This window comes from Notolabrus celidotus, chromosome 22, assembly GCF_009762535.1.
Source record: "Notolabrus celidotus isolate fNotCel1 chromosome 22, fNotCel1.pri, whole genome shotgun sequence".
Classification (NCBI taxonomy): domain Eukaryota; kingdom Metazoa; phylum Chordata; class Actinopteri; order Labriformes; family Labridae; genus Notolabrus; species Notolabrus celidotus.
In genome coordinates this window covers 6002922-6021798 of record NC_048293.1, presented here as the reverse complement: position 1 = coordinate 6021798, position 18877 = coordinate 6002922, and the positions used below count along the sequence as shown (strand labels likewise).

Sequence of the window (18877 nt, the reverse complement as noted above, 5' to 3'; positions counted from 1 at the left end):
TCTGCAACACAATTTGAATTTGTGGACAAACTTTTCACCACTTTTTAGTTCAGCCTGGTTCTGGCATCTACATTTTATATAGTCATTTATAAACAGGCCAGCACAGGAGGTGACATGAAGGTTGAGCTTGTTCCCCAGTAGGGGCATGTCCAGACTTTTATTTCAATACTGTGGGAAAAAAATCCTTCAGACTTGTCTTTCCCTCGGTCAGCCACCAGATGTCTCTCACAATCCCATAACCACTGATGCTCAGTCATAGAAACGTGTTATGAAAAGATGAGCGGCTCATCTTGCACAACTGCTCCAACACATTTAATTACAGAATTTATTTTCGTTAATTAATCTTCTATCGATAGTTTCCTTGAAATCGTTAATATGGCATGCACTTTGATGTCACATGAATCACCAACTCGGAATGACAAAGCAAATATAATTTTTCTGTTGTGTAAATGAATCACTTAGTGTAACCACATAAACAAACCCGCAGTCCACATCACAAAGACAGACACTAGATTTCTAAGGAGCCAATCACAGAGCTCGTGAAGTTTCGGTCCCTCCTCCTCTCAGTCTCGGTATAAAGAGTGTTGCAACGTTGCCAACAACAAGCGCTGCCAACGCTTCTGTGGAAACATACACGCACGCACACTGAGGAAATAATCACAGCACCGGATTACAGTCACGCTCTCTCGCTGGGATTTATTTCAGATTAACAAACATGATTCCAGAGGAGAACTTTGAAGAGAACAGGTAAGATTTCGTGTTGTTTTTTTGGAACTTGCAGTAGTTTGATGGCAGTTTGAGACATGTGGATGGACATCATGTGCTGGACAGGAATGTGCCTCGTTCTTTGAACCTTGCCTCGCTTGCATTGCTGCAGCTGGTGAAGTCAAATCACAGTTTGAGTGCGTAGATTTAGGACTTTATTCTGATGCAGTGCAGAAACTGGAGGCACAAAATACTTCTTATTTTGTTACCGAAACCTGCTGTGACTATAATCGTTAAATTACTTAATATATGGAAGCGTATTAACTTAATGCACCGTTAAAAAGTTATGCATGTGTCATTTTTGAGCCTAAAACGTGATAAGTGCTAACTTTAGGATTAACTTGCACAATAATGTGCATGCATGTTGCAGCGTGCAGTGGGCTGTGTTTACAATGTAATGCATATTATGTAAGCCCACCTCTTTATTTATCACAGTTATCCTCATGCAACACAACTAATAAAGCTCATGTGACAGGAGGATGAATTCATTAGTTGTTGATTGTTAGCTGACTTTTTAAAACTCTCATCAAGGTGTTGAAACATTAATGGACTCATACTTCATATACTACCATATAGTACCTTTATGAAGAACTGTAGCAGTCATATGATGAAGTGATGAAGATACATGTGTTTTTAATGCACAATATTAAAATTGTACTTGTTCTGTCCTTCCCACCAGGATGCAGTCTGCAGGTCTGGCTCTGGAGGAGTTGTTAGTCACGGCTCAGAAACAAGACTGCCTGACTGTTGGCATCTATGAATCAGCCAAACTTCTCAATACGTGAGTTTGAATTATTGAATTGGCTTTTTGTTCTTCTCAGAGAATAACTTCACTCAAGCCAAGTGTCCCAGATATCTAACTGTGATTGTCTTTCTTGAAATCTTATGATTTTTTTCTTCCTTCCTCAGAGACCCAGACAGTGTGGTTCTCTGTGTTCTGGCGGCCGACGATGCAGACGATGTGGCTCTGCAGATCCACTTCACCCTGTTGCAGTCCTTCTGCTGCGACAGTGGCCTCAACATCCTGCGAGTATCAGGGGTGCAGAGGCTCAAGCAGCTGCTCTGTGCTGTGGATGCCAACAGAAACCAGGAAGAGCACGGAGACCTCCACTGCATGCTGGTTACGGTGTGTTGACTCAACACAACAGCCCTCTCTTATATAACTCAAAGGCCAAAGGAGGACTATTTTGATGCAGATAAATTTACATGCAGCAGCTAAAATACATTCTGATACTTTTGGTGATTCATCTGGGAACTTTTGTTTAACTTTCTGTAACTTTTCTCTTGTTTCAGGAATATTTGGCATGGTACAGATTTAGTTAACTTTTGTCTGTATGTGAATCTAATGTTGCATTTGTTTCCTCCTTAGAACCCACAGGCTGACCACTGCAGGCTACAAGAAGTGGGCACCTACTGCCAGGAGAGTCGACGCCTTGATCAGTGGGTGCCTGAGCTGGTCCTACAGGAACGCTGAGGGACCTGGCACCCGCATATATGACCAAGATCAGGAGCTTCTGGGTTCAAATTTTGGATCTGTTATTGCTCATGCAGGGAAGGCTTGGTGTGGAGTTGTACAGCCTGTCCTGACTGATGACAAGCATGAACTGGGGACTCCCTTTCAGTAACTTGTGGAACAGTCGGAGTGGAGATTGAAAACTTGAAAAGATACGGATGAACAAGCAGATTCCCTTTAAAACTCTGCGTTTTTACATCTCCAGAAAAACTATATGCAAGCTTCTGTTTTCTGTTTCTGTCATGGGGTGTGACAGTCAATCAGCAGTGGCATTGACTGAAAAATGTCCACACCCCGACTTCTACCTGTGGAGGATCAGTGTGTTTCTGTGGACAGGACAGGAATGCTGTAATGAAACTATGCCCAACATTCCTGTGTTTTCTGACATGGGAGAGTCCTTGGAGAGAGAGGTGTGTGTTAATGTGTGGTATGCGTGTACAATCCTGAGGTCTTTCTTTAGAAAAGACTGGGCGGGCAGTGTGTGCGCTCCAAAAAATCAGCAGCCAAACCTGTGGAGGAGTCATCGCCATGGAAACTAAAAATGTAATGATGTTTAATTTAAAGGCACGGGAACTCTTAGACGGAAGAGTCGCAAAACATGTTTGTTTTGATAAGAGGATAGAGAATGAGTGGTAAAAAGAACTGTCTGATTTGTAAATTCTTGTTATGCTGCTGGACAAAACACAGTCTATCTCTGTGCCTTCAACATTGCTGCTTTTTTGATCAAATGCTGTCAGACTAAATATGAACAGTGCTATATCAGTAATTTATTGATTGTATTAGATGTTTAACTATTTATGGTCTATTTTTTTCCCTGTTTAATCAAATCAATAAATTATTGTATTCATAATATATCACCTGCGGTTGATGTGCTCAGAGGTTTGTGCTCAGATTTCAAAACATTAGCCGTGTGTGCGTCATGGAACTAAAAATAGCTGAGTCACCCTACTACAGTTTAAATTTGACATGAAGTCATGGAAAAAACATGCAAACTTGTTGCAACTTCTTTGTCAATCAACAAGTGTTACAGACTAACAGAAGTCAGTTGGAGAAAGAAACCAGGGTGGAGGCCGAAACAGGCATAACAAGCCGATGCAGACCTGCTATCCCTGCAAGACAAGAATCAGGGAAAAAAAGCTGTTGGGAAAATATGAGTATCCTGCTTGAACTTTTGGTTTAATTTCTTCACTCAACTTTGTATTCTAGCTTTGTGCTCTTTTAAATGACACATCATGCAGTTAGATATGCAAATGCAGAGAAAGCATGTCACCCCTCCCAGGCCACGGTATCTCCACATGATCAGGTAGCAAGATGTTCATACAACAGAGTACAAGTGTTTTTTCCTCCACCTCTACCCTCCTTTCTTTTCTGTTTTGCTCCACACTCCACCCTGCGCTCTCACATGTCTGTGCACAGCTTGCACCGCAGAGCAGCAGAAAGGGAACACTCAGGCACATGGACCTCCCATTTGTTTACAATCTACTGGACAGGGGCGGGGCCAGTCACAGGGCTGACTTTTGTTTGGCTGTCCTTCTTCCACCCTGAATATGATTGGATTTGCTGGTGACTATGGTTTGAAACTTGGAGGAGACCCGTGACTTTTGAAACATATCTTGTAAAGGAACAGGCACAGTTAAGACAGAGAACTTGTAACAATAACATTCCTGACAAATGATCCATTTGGGTGGCCTTACCTGGCAGTTTTCTTTGTTTCTCTCTTTAATGCAGAGGCTATTCATCTTTGCCCTGCACACTATGTACCAATTTGGTCAGAGGGAATGTGGGTCCATGTGCAAAGTTATAATCAGAGCAAGAAAAGGAAGGCCCTCCTACTCATGGAACACAAAACAAAAGTAAAACACAGAAAATACCTTCAGAGAACTGCAGCTAATCATTAACAAGAGAAAGAGTACACAGCTACGCAGGCAGAAGGCGGTGTGATCTGTACACAGTGTTAATGTCACAGAGTCACTGGTTTTGTGTTTCAGACTTGGAAGTGCCAACTGATTAGACTTCAAAGTACAACAGGAAGACTCATGATTTTTTAAAGTTTCAGGTATAAACTGCTTGGTACTCCTAAATATAGAAGAAAGTAAATGAATGCTGCAAACTGCTCATTGTAATTTTTCCATATAGGACCTGTATGAAATGGAGAAAGAAACCAAACTTGAACTCCTGAAAAGTGCAAATGCAGTCACATTAACAGGGAATCACAGGACATCAATAAGTTATCAAAGTTATCTGGGAATAAATGCACAGCATATTGACACTGATTGAACATTGCACTTCTTAATGTGTAATAGTGTTATCCTTAAAAATAACAGCACCGACCACACTGTAGCAGTGCAGCATTTATATGAGTAATACATCCAAAAGTCAAGATCATAAAGTGTGTTTCATCACATTCATTTGATTCCCAAAACAAGAAACTGGTAGAAATTGCATTGTTACATTGTTAATATGGACCTAAGTGGACTGGACATGCCATTCAACTTTTGAATATAGAGATAATTAAAATTCAGCAATTGCTTTTGATGAAAAAAAAACATTTTGACAGCCATATGGTTCACTTTGGACCAATGTGCAGGAGACACAGACAGACACAAACAGGCTTCAATGGAACAAGCATGACTTGAATAACAGTTAAAAGAACACAGAAGAGCATATGTTATTATATCATCTTTTTATTAATGTTATCTACTTCTCAATATCATCTTTTTAACAGCAATATCCACAAAATATTAACAATGTGCAAGAAAACATGAGTTATGGCACATCAGAGAACAGTTACAAAAAATAGATATATTTTCTTCATAATCAATCAAGGCAAAAAGATACATATACTGTATGCATACACAGGAGATCAGAACACAAAAGATGAGTCTCGGGAAGGGCTCCAAGGCGATACAGCCATGTTTGATTTCCATCAGTGAGGAGTCTCAAATCTCCCCACATAACTCAAATCTATTTCACGGGGCTCGCGTTGTCACAACACCCATGAATTTTCATTTCAAGCCTTGTGTCCTACTTTAACACTGTTAGTTCTGTTGATCTGATAACCCAAAGACCATCATCAGCACATATTTGCCACTATAAGGCAAACTAGCAACCAACCAATCAGATTAACTGGCAGCCAAACCTGCAATTTTAGGCCAGCTGTCTCTGACTGTCGCCCAACCAACTATGGAATGATTGAAAAAAACAAGAATGATAAAAAGAAGCATCTCCAGGACAACATGTGTGCAAATGTGTGTGTCTGTAGTGATAAGTATGCATGCTAGTTTCATGTCATATGAATGTTTGCAGTTGTAGCTCTTTTTGACTTTAGCTGCACTTTGCAGATATGTTAAAAGAAGCAGCCTTTACTTTTTTAAATGACCAACAATGAATCAGTATTTTCCTGAATCTAGTAAGAGTTCAGGTACCAAGGAGAGCAGATATTAATGATAAATTACTTTACTCCTTGGTGATACTGTTCTTCGGACTCAGTAAAGTATGTAAAATCTGTTGCGCTAATTCCATAATTTTCGTTTTAAAGAAAAGGTCAGTGTTCAAAGGAGTCCAAATCTACAGCCTTTTGTCAGTCATTTCTCAAAACTTGATAAAAATGTATCAATGGAAAATTTCACATTTCAGAAAAAGTTTTTATGTATTAATTGATAAGAATGTGCATCAGTTTGCTAAATAACAGCTAAATCTGAATGCTAAGCTTAACTCAGCTTAGCATTTGTAAATTGGAGTGAACAAAGAGACAAGACTCCAGTGAGATTTTAAAATAAATTAGTCAGTAGCTTGATTGTAAGATTTAGGGCCACAAAGGGTTTAGGTTGTAGATGTAACCAATCGACAACTGACCCACTTGTCCTCCAAAAGAGGCTACACCAGCCACAAAGTTATGAGAAAGGCAAAAGTACTAAAGCCAAAGTATGGTTTGTCCTTTCAGGACAGTAGCAACATCTCTGTAGAGTTTCTTTTAAGGTAACAAAAAATAAAGATTCTTGTTTTATGTGGTTTTACAACATTGAAAACATACAGCACTTAGGGATGTTAACCACATCTACTTAAAAAAAACGTAGCATCTTACAGGATCTTTGAGGGATGCTGGCCGTTACTTTTGTTTTTACCATTGTACACAGCCAGGCTTGGAAGGTCCTCTCACATAATAGTCTGCAAAAAGCAAAAGCCCTAAAATATTTTCTGAAACACCAAAAAATTAATGTTGGTCTCCAAAGCTTGAATGAATGGTGAACATAATCTGCAGCTAATAAATGCAACTGAGTCAGGCACAGATGGAGCGAAACAACAACAACAACTATTATTTTAAGAAATGAATTTGTCAGCTTTGTGACCATTGCTGTTACTTTCTAGTCCTCACATCAAAAGTAGCTGCTCCCACTCTTACTGTACAATTTAAGTATTTGACAGAATCCTTCTTTACTCATTTACAGACTGATAAAAGAGTGAGTGGAGGACATACATGCTGATCTTACTCTGACAGTGTCCCATGACCTCTCCTCTGGTCAGACTCACCCTGACCTGGAATTGTAGGGCTTCAGCTCTGTAACATAAGCCTACTGTGTGACGCTCTGAAACAGCTCTGGAGGCCCTGTGTGATCTTACTCACTGTGTCTCTCCTACTACAATGCACACACAGGCCTACATACACACTCATGCGTGCACCTCTGCTATCTGTTCTCCACCTCCTGCTCTGCCAAATCATCCTTTTAAGCAACCAAAAACCCCCACATATGCACACACACACCCTCAGCCTTCTTTCCAGCTCCTGCTCTCTCTCTCTGTACTTTGGGAACAGTCCACACTATGGAACACTTATATGTTTGTACATTCAAGACAAAGCTACAATTAGCTTAGCACACATTATAAAAATGGCAATTTGGTGACCTTGCCTTGTCAGATGATATTAACATTAGCTCCCCAAGACCTCAGTAGCTCCCCTCCTAATTCATTTTAAAAAGTTTTTTTTGCCTGTTTACTGATAAAATGTATCATGTTACTTGATAAAACTTTTGGAGTGTTGTAAAGGTTAAAGCTTGCTACCTTTAGCCGGAGCCAAGCTAACTGTTTCCTGTCTCTGTTGTAGCTAGCATGGTGGCTAGAAGTGTCAAATGTTTTGTTTTCATTATTTCATGCAATAAAAAAATAACATGTTTACTGTTTATTTTGTTTTTTTGGTTGTTTGACAAGAAAATGTTTATTATTTTGTTTTTGCTACGTTCATAATAGTCAATAAAGTTTTATTGTAAGTCATGTGACTATATGGCACGGAAGTAAGGCATAGCCCGAGCGATAAGACGGATGAAAACCGCAAACTTTTACGATTCTGCTGGTCCACTTGGCAAATTGAATAGCAACACAGTACTCTTATACCGTACTTTGTAAAGAAATCTGAGGCACAGGGTGTTTATTTTTTTGTTGTTTACAAGCTCAAAGCTTAAATTTGTCTTGTCTTGTTTATTTTCTAGTTTTTATGGTATTCCTTGAATCTACAGTGGAGAAGAACATGTTCATCACACAATGAATTGGTAAGAAGCATGGACTACCAATCGTTAGAGTTATGCTAAGCTAAGCTAAGATAACTTGTTGTTTTTAGGATTAAATCCAAACCTTATTTTATTGTGGTTTGATTGTTAGTTTACCAGGTTTTCCCCAGCAGATCCTCTGCCTTTCAAACTGTGTGCACTACTGAACACAAAGATAAGTGTAGATCCACTGAGATTCAAACAACTGCTCACCTCTCACCAATTTAAAAAGACTCCCAGAAGTCTGAGTGGCAGCAGGTGGCTCATATTGACCTAGTGCTTAGACAACAGAGAGGCAGCAGGTTCATCTCCCCTGACAGTCCATCAGCAAATGACTCCACCCAGCTCTGTCACTGTACCTTTTAGTCCTGACAAAAGCCTAAATGCTCAAAAGTAAATATAATCACACAAAGCTCTTCTCTTTCAGCATTTAACCATCCAAAATCAACTCTCTGGGACCCTCTTCACAGTCCTTTAACATTCAACCACTGAATCCAAAATGCAACTGCATGAGAGTGTGTGTAATGTGAAAATGTGTGTTGTCCTATAGTTGCCTGTCACCCACTTAAAACCAACAACATGATAAATGCTTGGGGGCTGCGGTGGTGTTAAATGATAGATCAGGAGGTTGGTTTTTGCCACTGGAATGAGGTCCGATGTTGATTCATCCTCTAACAGGATATGATCCTAAACCTGTCAGGCTTTAATTTTCAATCTTACTGTATTTTGATATATCCTCATCAGGCGTTTGTATTTGTATCTGTGGTTAAAACCATCCTCCGCTATCATTATCCGCCAAAACCTGGATGACCTAAAAATAAAGAAATGAAGACAGACATGATTCTGTGACAGAACAGAATAAGTAGTACTAAAAGAAAAATCCAACATCCACAGATGGGGATTCTGCATTTAGGTTTGTTATCTTACAAACACTGTACAGGGCAATACTCAACTGACCAGGTTCCATGGACTCCATAGAAAGAAGAAACTCAAAAATCAAACCCAAAACAGCTACTCTTCAACTTATCACTTCTGCACATGTCTGAAAGAAAGTTTTTACACTTAGTTTGTTTCTCTTGACTTCATCATTTTTTTTGTCACTTCATCTTTTTTTACAATCAAGTTTGGTTTCTCAGAGAGGAGGAGTATTGTGGAGGAGAGGAGGAAAGACCTATCCAGTTGCTGAGCAGACTAACTCACATTTATACTTCTTCAGGGGGATTGAAACTTTAAGACTGGTAAAGGTTAGTTAGTTTATCTGATATAAAGCCAGAATAATTCATCCCTTCTGTAGAAGCAAAGAAAATGCATATCTTCGCACTATTCAATACAAGTAATCTCTTTTCTTTAACAGAATCTGCCAATTAAAAGAATCACACATACCAGGGAAAGTGGGAAAGGGAAGGATTTCACGTTAACATTTTGAGTTCAGGATATTTCCTCCAGCCTTACAGGCCTTACTGACTAATTCCAGACCTCGCCCTCTCTCAGGGTAAAGCACAGGGAGGCTTTATGTACAGTAGAAACTTTAGTTTAAAAGATCCAGCAGGTATCTGGTTAGGCGTTCCCCATGGCTTACAACCAGATCCCCTGTCTTTTAATGAACTTTTAACGTAAGACAGGAGGGGAAACCTGACCAGCCAGGGGAAACACCTATATCAAAGCAAAACAATAATTTAAAAAAAGGTACAGTATTATCTATCTGTTAGGTAATGCTTCAACAAAATATCAAAAACATACATTGAATTCACAAACAAGTATTTCTTAAGAAAAAATGCAGTAAACGTCCAGGGTTAATAGCTTGAGTTCTGTTAGAGCAGTTCACTATGTTCCCCTCATAGTTGCAGATCTGAGGTCAGCTTAGACATTGATTTCGACCAACAGCATTCATAAAGAACTGCAGTGGAATCGTTGACAGCAGATCGGCATCTAGAGATGACTTTCCGTACAGGTTGGCACAGCTGGAGGTTTGGCCAAAGGCTGCAGACGGCCATGTTGAGGCCACAGGCGAGAAGGTTTTGTTGATACAGGTTTGGGTAGGAACATGCTAGCCTGATAAAAGGCGGAGGCTGAACCACTCACTTCGAAATAACCCGCCATAATTTAGCACAGGCAGGTTTGAGGGCAAGCTCTTCAACTTTTTTTAAACTACCTCACACGAAAAAAGCATTTACTGGGACACCAGGTCGTGTTTGGCACGGCTGGCAGGAGCGCCTACCGTCTTTTTCTGTTGCCCACATGCAGCTTCCCACTCTTTTATCCAACACCTTATTTCATGACAAAAGAAGAGGAAAAAAATCCTGCTTTCTTACTGATTATTAATGTCCAAATCCCTTTTCAAGTCAAACCGATGCTTGTAGTTAATTTACCAGCGGATATGAAGATTACCAAAGCACCTTTCTCAGTGATATAATGATCTCAACCACTGTGAGCATAAAATACCTGCCCCCTAACTGTGGCTACAGGGTATGGCGCTTTTCCAGAGTGGCTATTCTGGGAGTATGTGTTTTATGTTAGTGTGTGTATGCTAGATGGTGTGTGTTTGTGTATGGGGATATTTGGGGATAGAGTGTGCATGTGTAAGTGTGTGATTTTGTGTGTGTGTGTGTGTGTGTGTGTGTGTGTGTGATTTTGTGTGTGTGTGTGTGTGTGTGTGTGATTTTGTGTGTGTGTGTGCGTGTGTGTGTGTGTATGAGGGCAGAAGGTGTGTAGCTCAGCTATAGGATGATGCAGGGTTTCTTGTCCTTGAAAGGGTTTTCGGAGGTGGGAACCCCAACCAGCAGAGGGTCGCTACGAGCGTGCTGCTCACAGTAACTCATCAGGTCAGCTGCAGCTTTAGACACCTGATAGGAAAGAGGAGGAGATAGAAGAGGGTTGGGGATTTTTGAGCATAGGAAGAAGAGGGCACGAAGAAATGAAGACTAACAAGAGGAAGTCTGAAGGAAGGTGCAGAAATCAATAGGTATGAGAAGAGAGCAGTTGAAATATCAAACATTGAAGCAAACTATCCTCTTACCTTAATGCGTTCAATCCCTGCCTCAATCCTCAGCTGTTCCACCAGTTTCCTGGCCTGGGCGATATTATTAGTGGTAGACATGCTGATCCATCAGAATACACCAACACAGGAGAAAACTGCAGGGAGGAAAATGAGAGATGGTCACCACCAGCGCCATCGATCACATATGGTTCCATAATGCGTACACTATGAGTGATCATATAAGATCCTGTCTGAGACCAGGTTTGCTTTGAGATGTACCAGTGTGTGCTCAGTTACTTTACTTGTGCTGAAAGCAACTAAATCAACAATTTAAAGTTTCAGCTTTGAGATCATTGCCAATAACTATTTTGTGGACACAAAATACTAACTCTTGGCCATAGGTTCATTTTTCTTTTCTCAAATGTCACCGGAGAGGCTCGGCACATTTGACTGCAGGTGCAGATTTTTCATTAGAAAGCACACTTGCATATGCATAGGACAAAACCGGCAAAGAGATAAGATGTATTGCTTTGTCAACGGAGGGCGCCAAAAACAATACAAACTAAAAGTTTTTCAGAGGGGCTATAGGAAAAGGAAAGGAGAATAAATGAAAACAGGCAATTTAAAACAAGAGCAAACACTGCAGGGTAACAGCAAGTTACCTGAAAGTCCCTGAAAACTAAAAAAAACACATTTTTTGCTGCATGCTAAACTCAAAGCTGGCAACATATCTGCATGAGGGAGATTTAAGTGGCTAAAAATGTATGTACATATTTTCCCCCTTATCAGTTTTGCATTAGTTTGATCCTTACAGATTTCATATGCATGATGCTCTGTTTTTGATGCACTGATTTTAGTGCACTGATTTCCACAGCTGAAAACTGTATGACCCAAGTTGTTTAGTTACAGCACCCCTGTGTGGTGATTATGTGATGGTGCAACACTGCCGATGAATTAAATGCATTTTCATTTAATTTCAGGCATCAAAAATAGTATAACTAAGGATAGAGCTTGAATAGTTCAACATCAGTGTTTTCCATGCAAGCTTTAAGGTCTTCCAGCTTTTAGTGTAAAGTCAGACAGATAAAAGCACAGAGATAATAGAGTGTTACCTGGCTGATGGCAGGTGTCTTTCTCTCTCTCTCTGAACACTGACTTGATGGAGAGAAGACGTGAGAGGTTCAGGGACAGTTGCCACGTCAAGACGACAGAGCTGGACGGCAGCTGAGCTCACATTGGCTCGTCTCTGTGAGAAAAGAGGAGAGGGTAAGATAGCTGCCGACAAAGCTACGTTACAGACTGGCAACAATTTACACATTACACAAATGTTCGTTTAAATCCACAGATATTTGTACCTCGGTTCCATTTTAGTTTTGTGCACTTACATGGGGGGTCTGTTTTTTTTCTTAGAAGCTAAATCAAAAGAGACATTTCCAGACAGTTTTTGTCAGGATGACTTCTGACCTCAGGAAGAAAAATGTCAAACTAGCTTTCATTTTGCTTCATAAAGGGCTAAATTTAACTTTATATTTGAAACCAGCATTTATGATCATGAGGATGGAAAATTCTATAATACCAAACAGTCATAATCTGCCTTTTTATTCATAGTAGATCATCAGTCATCACAACTGCAGTTTTCTACACAGCGCATCAAAACATTGGTCACTTTATCAGATGCAGGGACAGTCATATGCATTACTGATCTACACTCCAACCTTTAGCTACATACACACCTGCAATGTCTCAGTTATCTAACAACCTTTCAAATGTTTTTCTGTTTTCTATTTTCACTTCCCATAGCCCAGTGTAGATGTTTTCCCTCACTGCTACATCTGATCAAAACACACCTCGCTCCATATGTACCTCACTGAGAGTGTGTTACAACTGTCTCTCACCCTGTCTCTCTGTCTGTCTGCCACCTTCTCTCCCGGCAGGAGAGTCTTGCTTTAATTACTCCTACTGTGGAGTAGCTCTGAGATTCACGGCTGTAATTAGAGCTTTTGTGCATGTGTGTGTGTGTGAGGGAGAGAGACACAGACAGACAGAGCAGTCAATAGACATGTATTAGACACCTGGTGAAATTGAGTCTCTTATTCTGTTGGTGCACGCATTTTTTTGTGTTATACTGGTAAGGACATTATTGATTGTTGTCTAACTCTAACCCTTAATCTAGATCCTGCATCCAGATCACAATTAGACCTGTAGAGGGCCTAACCTTTAGAGTTTTTGTCTTTTTTCTGTTAATTACTGTCTTTGATTCTCATGCATACTCATTATTGACAACTGTACAATTATTTTTGTGTGTAATTTTATCTAATAAGTAGATTTCCCAAGAGATTAGAAATTGTTTGTGTCGATCTTGGCGCCCCCTTTGGCGAAGCAGTACCTTTCAACATATTTGTTTGTCAAAGTAGTGTTTTTGTGGCTGAAATTCTCATCCTGCTTTCTTTCAAAGGTCAAATGTGTAACTTACTGTTAGGGATAGATATTTCAAGCGAAAATACTGTACGATAATCATTGACATCTTTTCGCCGATTATTCGTGTAATCCCCCTGCGTGCAGACATACACACATAAACCTGTCCTGTTAACTGTCCACTTGTATGGCAGTCGCTTTAACCAGCAGCAGGATGATATTCTGCTAGTAGAAGTGTCCGTCTCGATCTATACACCAGTGTTTCTGTGACTCTGCGTGTGTGTTTACATTTTACAGCTATGCTCAGTCTCTAGAAATATAGAGACTGAGCAAATTGCAGCGACTGTCGCTAATGTTTTCTTCTTCTTTTGCTGTTTAATGCAGTTAGCATTCTTCTTCTCCTGTTAATTAATGCAGCTAGCAAGCTGCTTTAAGACACTCTATTGCCACAGTCTGGGGGGAATACCATATTACAACCAGGCTCCGGGGAAAACGATGAAAAATTGTACTTTTAAAATGAGAAAATATTTGCATAACTCTTCAATTTTTACTTAGTGAACGAACATTCAAAAACGTCCCATCCTCACTGTCAATATTTGCAGCCAAAAATGAAAAAAAAAGGCTGTTTCTTTACCATCTGGTCTGACACTGACCCCTATGTGAGGTTACAGGTGTTAAAAAGTTTCAAACATGATTGGACAGCCTTTTTGCTAATGGTCGGTTTGTTTTTTTAGGCCACAGGGAAGCATCAATTTCAGTCTTTTTCATATCCAGTCAAAAACCCCTCACAGGAGCTTTAAAGTCATGTTTCAAGTTCCATTACAAAAAATGTTAGTTAATTGTTTAATAACATGTCTAAACATCAACATGTTTTATATAAATTTATATTGTGTAAAAGTTCATTCAACTGAGAAAACTAGAAGCAGTTTGTCATTCTTCAGAACAAGAGCCAACTTGACATTACTGTTTTCTGTCTGGTGTCAATTAACTGAGTCAAGTTAGCGGTACTGAAAATGTAAACAAGTAGCCTTCATGGTAAAAAAAAAAAGTCCACTATTATCAGTTTTAATATTACTGGTAAAAGTGATACTGGTTTGGTTCTGCTTTTATTCCAATATGTTTGAAAGTTTTGTTTAGGTAAATATGCACCTTCACTGTATGTTAACCAAATAGCTACATGTCTGAGTCCAATCCATACCTAAATGAAAATGCAAGGTTTAAGCTTTTGAGGTATTTGTTCTTTGTCCACAGATATGAGGTGAGTTTTGATAATGTGACCCTGAGAGGATGTATGCCCCAAAGATGTGTTTGTTACTACAGGTGCACTTACACACACACACACACACACACACACACACACACACACACACACACACACACACACACACACACATAACCTTTCCATCACAACATACACGCTCATTATCTGTCATGAGTAGAGGCGTGTCCCCAAATCCCCCTGCTTACAATACAGCTTTCCTGACAGCCAACAGAAGATAAATACATATATGACTATAAACATCAGCAACTCCTTACACTAAAAGTAAGGTGACAACACACTACAGCCTGGAAAACTGCCAACAGTCAACAGCAGTCATAAAAAGCCTCTTGAAGGAGTAGTTTTTGCCATGTGATCTTATTTTGAAGTCAAATTTTTCAGATCTACTTCCTCTAAAAATGAAAGTGTTGCCTCTTTTTATAAATTATTAAGCAGGAGAAACAAGGTGACAGCACTTTTATCCTCTCTGCTTACAAGCTGTTGCATCCTTGACACAGATATGTTCGTCTTTATAGTTTCTAATGTGAAGAATAAGCATTAGTAGCAACAGATAGGGGCTGTGGAATAAAGAAATAAAGCCTTAGTCCTTTGTTTCCACCTCTAAGCCTTTGTTTTGAAATGTTCAGCCTGTTGATTTGTCAAACTTTCTGCCATAGCGCCGAGAGACTGGGGAGCTTTACTCTTACAAAAACAGCACAAATATGAATCTCTGCCCTTCCACAGTCAAACTCCTACGCCCCCCAGAATTGAAAAACGTTTGCTTAAGGCGATGCACAGACACAAAACCCATACTGTAAACTGGTCACTTGATTTAGCCAGGACCAAAAACATCACCAGGCCCCGACCAACAACCAACCAACCAACCAACCAACCAGCCAGTACTCCAGCCAACTCAGCGAGCCCACAGCCGCTCTCAAGACGCGCAGAAATTGCATCAATCCATATTGATCCTCGCCGCTCCTGAGCGCTGATCGGGCCTGCATGTCCTCCGCGATAGGCCCCTGCTCACTGCTCTACCGTGAGAAAACACAATGCGGGCATTTTGATGGATAGAACAGCATGTCCTCTCTCTCCCATGGCTATCCACACACACTCACACACGTATACATGCACACACACACATACGCACGGGCGCGCAAGCACAGGCAGACCTTGTGCACATATCAAAAGCCAGAAATATTTTCCCAAGTGGAGACCAGACTAGACCGCTTCAGTTCTGCACACAGGCCCTGATTGTTAGCCGTGGGAGCAGGGTGGTGACATGTTTTCAGGCTCCAGCAGCCAATATGAACCCATCCAGCGACAATGGGCACGAGACCGGAGCGCATGCCTTTATGTTCCGCTATTATGCAAATTGATCGGCCTACTTCAGCACATAAAAATCCAGAGGATTTTTATTTAACATACAAGTGGCTCGTGTGTCCTCAGAGTCCAGCTGTAGGAAATCTTCCACTGACCCTGTCCCCGGTCCTCCCCACCCTCTCTGCCGGCAAAGGGCTGGGGGAAACCGGATTCGTGACACCGATGGAGCCCCTCTCCGCTGCAGCCGCCCTCGGTGACGGGAAGCCGGGGTTGCAGAGGCGCACAGACGCGTTACAATTATAATACACAGTGAGGAAAAAAATACCCGAAAATCTCCAAACTCACCTCCGAATGCGCTGTATTGGTGATTTAAAGGGCCAGATCCGCTGGTTTCTCACCCTCTCCGCTCGTTCACTCCCCGTCTTCGCCGAGCCAAACGCCTCCCCCTCCGCTACCAGTGTCTGTCCACTCCTCTACCCCCCTCCTCCCCTCCTCTTCCTCTCTTATTCTCCCTCTTTACAGTCGATCTGGTGACAGCACCTTTAACCTAAGGGCTACCCAAGTATTGTCAGATAACCACTAAAATCGCGGAATGTATCCTCTGTCACTAACTATTAGTTTTAATGATCACAATGATCATAAATATTCGCTGTAATGTCAGTCACATTTTTTGCTGTTGCCCTGTCAGGACCCCTAAATCCTTCTTTAAAGCTATGTGTTTGGAAATTCTCGTTGATTCTTGGAAGTGAAGATTGGGTAACACTTGCATGAATGAAAGCCTCATTCAGCATCAATCCCTCCTATTGTGCTACATTATTTAACAATGAAGTCAAAAATATCCCCTTGAAAAGCTCTTGTTTGGAACTTTGATCTGTTTAACACCGGCTCAATCGTTGTATGGCCTTTTTCCACCAGTATATTCAACCTCTGATCTTATGATCTAACAAATATAATGCATATTACATTTTTCAGTCGAACAACAAAGTAGTTTAAGAATTGTCAGAATATTTTCATTGCATAAAGTAAAATATCTTAAAGTTTATTTGTAAAAAATGCTGTATAACCTATTATCAGTGACAAAGCAGATATTTTCTGTGTACATTTCCAGATTTGAGTTGTGTTTGTTTTTATTTCAAATGTCCCTAACATTCTCTGCACAACTTTTTTTTTATCATAACGTGATGAAAGTTTATCCCATATCTGCCAACAAGCATGATCCTGAGATAAATATCTGTACTTAAAGCTACTGTGATGAGGTTTTAGCCTGTTGTGAAATGGACTGAAATTAATTCAGATGCCTCTTCATGACTGATAAAATAGAAAAAATAAAATAAAGAAGACCTTCAACAACCAAATTCATTGTTTTTTAATATTTATATTTTTAACCAACAAAAGTAAAGACTGCAGCAGGGGATGGGACGGACAAGGCATTTTACAGCATGATTTAAAAACATGTTTTATACTTGTCACAGCAAAGATTCACATATGTTCAAATGTAAAAAGACAGCAGTATGACATTTTCCATCAGGAAACGTTAAAACATACAGGTCAGTATCATAGATATGAATGGTACTACTTTGTCTACAAGTAACCTGCAGGCGGAGGAACACACTTGTATTAATGTCCACTAATAGTGCTAAAACAAGATTTCCGAAGGCAAAGTAAAGCTCCAAAAAGTGTTTAAATGTAGCATACAACACTAACATTATTTGGGTCGGACTTTCTTAAATACACTTCATTTAAGGATTACCCACTTCAAAAACAATAAAACAAAACGTTTACCTGAATATCTACAAAAATAAAAAGGCATCCACATGTTGATATTGAGAAGGCTCAAGGTCTGTCATTGTTGCCTGAAGGAAGAACATATCTCCTGCTTCAAGTCTTAATAAAAACAACACTATTCTGAATTTCCTCCTTTATATCCAGCCTGTTAGTAGTGGGTTGTGCCTCTTACGTGCACATCTGGATCTGTTTACTACTCAATAAATAACTTTTTTTTTTAACCAAACGAGTCCATGACGCAATGCAGCCACACAGGGGCGCCATTGACCCAGCTGTAGTGCCGTCTCCTCCAGGGAGGTGTGGGCCGCTCCTTCTTTTCCTGGCAGGCCCGGCGCATCCTGCGTTTACACAGAACTGTAGTCCTGCACTCCTCCACACAGAGCTTAAAGTGCTGCATCTGCTGCATGTTTATTGGCGGGCTGTGGACGCTTTTCGCTGCGGCGGAGTGGACTTGAGGTCTGGTGTGCAGGATAGTGTCTAATTTTACAACAACAGATTGTGGGGGGAAAAATCATGCTGATGCTGCTGACAGAGATGGAGTTGTAGGCTCATGAAGTCTGGAAATATGCTGTTTGACGCACGCACGTACGCATGCACATCCGTGCAGCCATATCGCCATCCTAGCTGTATGGAAACCTCTCCTAGCAGCTTATTATAACCACAGGAGAGCTATTTATAACCCCTACACAGAACCGCATTGGCCTCGTTTCCTCTCATGTGTGAAATTATGCTGATGCCATACAGTTTTCTCTCATTTTCTCACCTTTTAGCTCAATTTCTCCTCTGCCCCCCACCCTCATTTGTATCACTTGCGTCTTCCATTTCATTCTCTACCCTCTTTCTTGTGTGTGTTGTTGAAGAGGTAGAGTGGTAACAGTGGATTACAGCAGAACTCCTCATTTTGTACGAGGGAGCAGTGGAAGCCCATGAGTCACAGCTAAAAGATGCTTTCATGCTGACAAAGGTGGCACCCCCTCCTCCACCCCCACCCGCACCCATCCACACAGATATTTTTTCATCACTTTCACTGAGGTTTAGTGTGCTGGCAGGCTTCACGTTGTCATAGACATCTAGACATATAGTCTTTCATGTCTAGGAGCAGATGTGTGTGCGCACGTGTATTATCTCATTTAGATTAAAGGGTTACCACACTGGCCTTTGGGGCTGCAGTGTTGGTCTATCTTAGTTTTTACACACTCTCCAGCAGCAGCAGTAGCAGCCTGGGAGACCTCTGCCTGTCGTTACGCATCTCTGTCCCCACCAGGGTCACACCACACTCTGATGCGACAACCGTCGTCAAC

General features: G+C 40.7%; 2 protein-coding genes across 3 annotated transcripts; one reads left to right on the top strand and one right to left on the bottom strand.

Moving 5' to 3' along the window:
* The first annotated feature begins 586 nt into the window (after positions 1-586).
* Positions 587-3135, top strand: LOC117806031 (growth arrest and DNA damage-inducible protein GADD45 beta-like). Its single transcript, XM_034674690.1, has 4 exons — positions 587-747; positions 1445-1546; positions 1675-1891; positions 2135-3135. Exons 1-4 carry the CDS (start codon positions 716-718, stop codon positions 2237-2239), a joined length of 456 nt encoding a protein of 151 aa, XP_034530581.1. The 5' UTR covers positions 587-715; the 3' UTR covers positions 2240-3135.
* Positions 3136-4944: 1809 nt separating this feature from the next.
* gng7 (guanine nucleotide binding protein (G protein), gamma 7) lies at positions 4945-16230 on the bottom strand. 2 transcript variants are annotated; one of them, XM_034674251.1, is made up of 4 exons: positions 16137-16230; positions 11908-12041; positions 10835-10950; positions 4945-10661 (listed from the first exon to the last, which is right to left on the bottom strand). In XM_034674251.1, the coding sequence occupies exons 3-4, from the start codon at positions 10913-10915 to the stop codon at positions 10536-10538; spliced, it is 207 nt and encodes a 68-aa protein (XP_034530142.1). In that variant the 5' UTR covers positions 10916-10950; positions 11908-12041; positions 16137-16230; the 3' UTR covers positions 4945-10535. The 2 variants fall into 2 exon arrangements, with proteins under 2 accessions (XP_034530142.1, XP_034530143.1); XM_034674252.1 differs by lacking the exon at positions 16137-16230 and adding an exon at positions 15897-16063.
* Positions 16231-18877: the final 2647 nt, after the last annotated feature.